The sequence below is a fragment of the Nicotiana tabacum genome, chromosome 22 (assembly GCF_000715075.1).
Source record: "Nicotiana tabacum cultivar K326 chromosome 22, ASM71507v2, whole genome shotgun sequence".
NCBI classification, from domain to species: Eukaryota; Viridiplantae; Streptophyta; class Magnoliopsida; order Solanales; family Solanaceae; genus Nicotiana; species Nicotiana tabacum.
In genome coordinates, this window is record NC_134101.1 from 26,597,745 (window position 1) to 26,604,861 (window position 7,117).

The 7,117-nt window shown below is 33.7% G+C and overlaps 2 protein-coding genes across 2 annotated transcripts; one reads left to right on the forward strand and one right to left on the reverse strand.

The window, feature by feature from the left end:
- Positions 1-2,677: 2,677 nt before the first annotated feature.
- Positions 2,678-4,993, reverse strand: LOC107800392 (large ribosomal subunit protein eL20). Its single transcript, XM_016623557.2, has 4 exons — positions 4,840-4,993; positions 4,620-4,735; positions 4,439-4,502; positions 2,678-3,265 (listed from the first exon to the last, which is right to left on the reverse strand). The coding sequence occupies exons 1-4, from the start codon at positions 4,852-4,854 to the stop codon at positions 2,924-2,926; spliced, it is 537 nt and encodes a 178-aa protein (XP_016479043.1). The 5' UTR covers positions 4,855-4,993; the 3' UTR covers positions 2,678-2,923.
- Positions 4,994-5,982: 989 nt separating this feature from the next.
- Positions 5,983-6,339, forward strand: LOC142175759 (non-specific lipid-transfer protein 1-like). The gene has a single exon (XM_075242747.1). It carries the CDS (start codon positions 5,983-5,985, stop codon positions 6,337-6,339), a length of 357 nt encoding a protein of 118 aa, XP_075098848.1.
- The last annotated feature ends 778 nt before the right edge of the window (positions 6,340-7,117 follow it).

Below are 7,117 nucleotides of genomic sequence, written 5' to 3' on the forward strand. Positions count from 1 at the left end.
GACCTTAAGCCACCAAACGGAACGTAAATTTTTAAAACGATAAGTCGGGTCGTTACACCTCTAGTACTAAATGATGTAGAGTTTATAGTTTTGACATATGTAATCATAAAAGTTTAGCATTTTATTCGGGACATTAGGGGAACCTTAAAAATTTAGATGTGTTCTTCTTATTTGAATCACAGATACTTACAGTATAATCAGCTGAAAGTTTCTGAGTTTTAGATATTAATTAAGAAAAGTCCAGCATATTATACTGGCATTTTGTTCTGCACCATTTTATGTATTATTTTTTCTGGTTTTGAATTAAAGATACCTCCAGTATTATATGCTTCAGAGTTTGTATCTCTCACATATGTAATCATAAAACTTTAGCATTTTATTCAGGACATTAGGGAAACCTTAAAAATTTAGATGTGTTTCTTCTCGTTTGAATCACATATACTTTCAGTATAATCTACTGGAAGTTTCTAAGTTTTACATATTAAATTAAAAAAAGCACAGCATTTTATACTGGTGTTGTGTTCTATACCATTTTCTGGTTTTGAATCAAAGATACCTCCAGTACTATATGCTGCATAGTTTATAGTTTTGACATATGTAATCATAAAAGTCTAGCATTTTATTCAAGACATTAGGGGAACCTTAAAAACTTAGATGTGTTCTTCTTATTTGAATCACAGATACTTCCAGTATAATCAGCTGGAAGTTTCTGAGTTTTAGATATTAATTAAGGAAAGTCCAGTATATTATGCTGGCGTTTTGTTCTGCAGCATTTTATGTATTATTTTTTCTGGTTTTGAATTAAAGATACCTCCAGTACTATATGCTGCAAAGTTTGTATCTTTCACATATATAATCATAAAAGTTTAGCATTTTATTCAGGACATTAGTCGAACCTTAAAAATTTTACATGTGTAATCACAGATACTTCCAGTATAATCTGCTGGAAGTTTCTGAGTTTTACATATTAAATTAAGAAAAATGCAGTATTTTATACTAGTGTTGTGTTCTATACCATTTTATGCATAATTATTTGTAGTAATTTGAAATAAAGATACCTCTAATACTATATGCTGGAGACTCTGTAGTTTTGACATATCTAACAACAAAATTTCATCTTTTTATTTAGAATAGTAGGTGAATCTTAAATATTTAGATATATTCTTGGTGTTTGAATCATACATACTCTCCGTATAATATTCTAGAAGTTTATAAGTTTAAGTTATCTATTCAGAAAGGTCCAGTATATTTATACTGGATGTTTTGTTCTGCAATTAATTCATCTACCATCACTTTTACTGTGTATTTTTTAAAGAACTAGACATTTTCGGTGTTTAGTGACAGCATAAATTACTTGAAACTAAATTACATTTATATATTATACAACTCAGCACAGAATTAAACGTTTTTCATATAAAATTTATAATAATAACATAACAATGCAGATATTATTAGTTACGATCTGAATTACAAACGAGAAGATATATTATACAATTAAGCACAGATTAACGCAGTGAGAAGAATAAGATCATCAAACCAGAAAATTCGAAGAATAAGAAGAATAATTGTGAGAGCTTACTTCAATCTGTAGATTACGCCGCAAGATTATGGTGAAACAGAGTGTGAGGTCGTGTCGCGTAAATTTATAAATAGAGTAGGGGTATTTTAATCAATAACTTGTTCCCGTGCTAATTTAGTAGCTAAATAAGGTTGACTTTTGATTATGTGGCTAAATTTGATTGACCAGGCGTAAAAATAACTATTTATAAATTTTTTGCCATTTTTTGTCCCTATTTTTAAAAGCTGTGCAAATATAGCCCTTGAAAAATTACTCATTTAGAAAATATTAGACTCGGGTCTAATATTTGCTCATATATTACTTAACCTTACAGATAAACATTAAATTATCATCAAACATTAGCTATAACTTACAAAATTATAAACCGTAGTCCAATATTTCTCGTAAAAAATTCAGTTTGCTCAAAAGTGATACTTAGATCGTGGTCTAAAAGATTCACAAGTTTTTTTTGTTAAAAAACAAAATCCTTTCTGAAAGTTTGGTAACCATTATGATCGATGTGATTTTCCTTTCAATATGGACACAGTGTATCAATTGTGATTAACATATATTTTTTGTTCTTTTGTTCAAAATGTTTTGGGATATTTCTTTCACTGTAAATTATGATTGAAGGCCGATATTTGTTCATTTCACCGCAGCTAGTAACAGGTGGAAAAACTAAAGCCACAAATATGACTTTGATTTTGTCCCTCTACAAACAGTTATTTACATTTAAAAAAAAAAAAGGGTATAAGAAGTAGGAATTATCTTTATCTGAACAAGAGTTGATAAAATGAATTTTTTTAGACTTCATTTCCTAGTAAAGACCAATGTAGTAGCCAACCATATTTCTGGCTGTGTTGATCACCTGGGACACACTCAAGGCATGTGTTTTTGTTTGCATTGTTATTTACTACCTCCCTCCGTTCAAAAAATATTGCGGTGTTAGTTTAACTTGGCAGCATTTGTGTAACACTAAAACATTTGATACATGCGGTCTGAAATCTGCCATACCATTTATACGGCTATAAATACATCTTATTAATAAGGAAATAAGAGAATTTAAATATTCAATAGCGAATTTAACGTAGCTAATGATCTATCAGCAAAGTGATGGCATACTAATCAACTCTATGCATGAAGTTAATGACAAAATGACAAAATTATCCTTGAGAGAACACAGAATCTAACTGAAACTGTTGAAACAAGCAATTTTTTAGGACTCGAAGAGGACGAAACTGTCTGATAACTAGAAGGCTAGAATTATAACAAAAGAAAAAGACACAGGTTTTTGTTGGCCAACTAGTGCAACAAAATTTGCATAAATTCAAAGTTGCTTCTCAATTAACTTAATGACCTAACATGTTACATGAACAAGTTGGGTCTGGTAGCCTTGTATGTTGTCTTGAGTTTTCTACTAGGTGGTCTGACTTTCTTGAACACCAATGGGAACTTGATTTTGGAGTCATGGAACTGCTTGGTGCTCTCCCTCTTACATAGCTTAGCTGGAATAGTGGCTGTCTTGATGATCTGGATGCAGTGATGGCGGACCCTGTGACGTGAAGCCATCTCAGTGTACATCTGTTCCACAGCTCCATTCAAAGTGGTATCTCGGTACTCCTTGTACATGTTGTGGTACCCAGTTCTACTCTGATAACGCAGCCATATACCATAGTTCTTGATCTTAGTTGGATTCTTCTCAAAGATCTACAGAGACAAATAACATTTCAGTCAAGCATACAAGTAATATACCACTTTTTAAGTGAAGTTCAAGAAGCCCCATTACAGGGTTTGACTCCCAGACTCCGTGGCTCCCTGCACCTCACTCTCTCCCCCCTCGACTTGTCAATAACAATACATGTTCTAGCTCGCTCCCTCTGTTACTCATCCTGTTCCCAACTTGCTTTTATCATTACACCCAGCACATCAACTTAAGCCCTCATCTCCAAGGGGTACATGAAAGGAGTAATATCACCATAAAACACCTCTTTTGTAATGCAAATTAGCAACAAAGAGTGTGTGTGTGTGTGTAAATAAATAGCAATAGTATATAATATGTTCTGGATCCTAAGAGCATCAAGTAAAAGAAATGTAACTACAGTTCAAATTCCTCAAGGAAGAGTGGTGCAACAATAAAGCAGCTGTTGTAACTTGTAAGACTAGGAATAGTTGGAAGAGGCAGAAGCGAGAATACAGTTCCCAATACGCACAGATAAAAAGGCAGGCCCAAACACCGATGTTATTAAATAAATTGACTGAAATATATCATTGAAAAGATTGGCGAGACAGCAATTCCCTCTAGTTGGCTATAATGTAATCAACGTGAAAGAAATAGGAAGCTCCATCCATATTTGCAACACAAAACTTTCAGAAAAAGGAAATCACATATACCTGCAATATCATGTAAGTAGTAGAAAGAAAACCATCCTCACAAGTACCAAGGTCATAATCTAAATGCCCTTATACATTCTAATTGGCAGGTCAACTGTTTGGAATTCACCTTTACAAACATCAGATACAGAAATCCAATAAGCTAGTATTTACATTTCCTATTTCAATGACTAAAAAGAAGCAAAAGTAGGCAATAGACACTGGATACTAGGTGAAGTACAAAATCAATTTCGGGGAACTAGAGAAAACAAAAAACGCGCCTATGTAAGCTTTACAAAGTATAGCCAGATCCCAGCCCAAACAAAGGAGGACACCATAAAAATAGCATAAATATGACAGAATCCTCCGAAGAACTCAACTAATTTGGTATTAAGATGTAGTCAATGTACTAACGTTGACATGAAAAAAAAACAAATACATAAGCAGATACCAGAAATGCAGTAAAATCCGATTGATTCATCCACAAATACATAGATATGAAGAGCATACCTCATTAATAGCCAGCATCTGCCCATTACTCTTCTTCACCTTCTTCAACTTTCTCAAGTAGTACCTTTTCTCCACCAAATCAACCAAAACCTTATTATTCAGTAACAGTCATTTTCCAATACACACATTTAACTATATAATATGTTTAAATCAAAAATGAATAGTTGGCACAGGTACTAACCAAAATTTGGATTTAGCACGGACCTCATTCGTAGCCCAAAGTTTCATTCGGTAGATCTTTGGGTGCTCATCGCTCTCTGTTGGCAGAGCTCTGCCCACCACCTGGTACTGATGAAACTGCCGAACAACAACAAAAAAAAAAAAAAAAAAAATACGCACAATTGGAGTTATCAACTGAACCGCAAGAAATGAGAAGAGAAAAGAAAGTTTAAAAAGCTTACTTTGTAGGTCACCATTTTCTGTACGGCCCTCTTCCTTTCTCCCTCTCCCGCTGCTGCTCTGTGCCCCGTCCGTGGCTATGGTGAACAAAGGATTAGGGTTTTTGAAAAATATACTTATTGAAACCCATCGCGATCTGGGCTATAAAATGGGCTAGCCCAGGCTTGACGGTACATCTAACCCAGTATACATTTAAAAAAGGGAAGAATTAACTAAAATAGCCGCCTACCCAACCTTAAACTTAAAAAGACAGCGGATATATAATATATGTATAATTCATATATAATATGTGTGTAATTATATATAATTATTACTCCTATATAATATACGTACGCTAGTTTAAAAAATAAACAGTAATTAGACCGGCTATTTGTGTAAAATCCTTTAAATGGAGAAGTTTGGTAACCAGTCAGATGTATCTTTGGTAAAAATAATATTTTCTAACCACATTTCGGCTCTGGCTTTAAAAAATAATCATTTTCATGTAGTTTTAAGTAAAACTTTAAGTTATTGGTCAATTAGTAATAGTTGAATAAACTAAAATTAGTCATACCGCTCATAAATATAACTTTGAATTTGCCCCTTGACAAACAGTTATTTACAATTCTTTTTTGGTATAACAAGTAGGAAGTATCTTTACCTGAACAAGAGTTAATAAAATGAAATAGACTTCAATCCTAGTAAGGATCAATGTAGTGCTGTCTTGATTACCTAGGACACACTCGAGGCATGTGATTTTGTTTGCATTATAATTTACTACAAAGAGAATCTAATATTTGATAGCGAAATTAACAAAGTAAGACCAATTGATAGATGGATAAACGTAGCTAATGACCTACACAGTTTTGGAATTAACACTCCTCCATTTCAGATTAATTTGTCACACACTGTCCCATAATTTGAAAAGGAAGGAAGAAATAAATAAAAATTTCAACATACACTTTTATGAGCTTCCTACAATGATAAAAACATGGATAGTTCAGTATTCCTGTTAGAGTTAACAACAAAACAAGAGCAAAAATACAAGGAAATATCCAGCATGCTGTGATGCCCAAGACAAATAACAAAACTTGTGCGTGTACTATATATAAATACGTAAATTTTACTAAGCTTTTCTCAACAAGAATATATTTCCAATTAAGGCAATGACTAACTCTAAATTGGTACCACTTTCTTTGCTCCTTGTTTGCACAGTGCTGGTTGCGGCACTTCAGACAAAGGCATTACTCTCATGTGACACAGTGTATAGTAGCCTCCAGCCATGCATTGGTTACGTACTTGGTGGCGGAACTCTGCCACCAGATTGTTGCGGTGGGCTTAAATCTCTCCTCACTGTCGCCAAGACCACTCTTGATCGTCAGAGTTTTTGCTCGTGCGTCAAGGGCGTTGCTTCTAGTGCCACACCCGAAGAACTCGCACGAGCCAACGGTCTGGCGGGACGATGCCACGCGCGTGTTCTTTTCAAGATTAGACCAGATATGGATTGTTCAAAGGTCAAATAAGATGTTGCTATTATTTCTGTGTGTAACATATTGTTTGATGAAAATAAAGTTGTTATTAAGAGGTTAGGTCAATAATCAAGAATCAAACTCAAAAAGGTATTTAGAGGTGTAGCCCTAATTCCTCTAATAAGTTTGTACATTTCTCGTGACTATTAATTAAATTTAGTCACTTTTGGGTGGTTTCTTCCTACTTTACGTGATTTTACTTTTCTTAATCCTCCATTTTACTTACCCTTGTTGAAGTATATTTGTTGTTTATATGATCCCTTAAAATTATCCTTTCTTGTTTTGAATTTGTGATGATCCAAAAGGTTATTTTTAAGTTTAATTTTTATTTCTGTGTTCAGAGACCTCGAATAGCACCTTTCAGTATTCCTCGACTTGCGTGCCCAATCCAAAAAAAATTTCGGAAAATTTTTATGTGAAAAATTTATTAAAATATGAAATAGTGCTTTAAAACTCACTTAAGTTGACATTTTGGGACTTGAGCGCAGTACTTAACATTTTGGGACTTGGGCGTATGCCTGGAATCGAATTCGGAGGTCCCTAACTCGAATTATCGATATTTAACGGAAACAAGAAATCTAAAGGCTAAAGACTTTCAAAGTTTGACCATAAATTGACTTTTATTGATATCGGGCTCGGATTTCGATTCCGAAAGTTGGAATAGTTCTGTTTTGTCATTTATGACTTGTGCGCCAAATTTAAAGTCATTCCGGATTCGTTTAATATGTTTCGGCACGAGTTTTGTAAATTGAAAAGTTTGAAACTCAAAAGT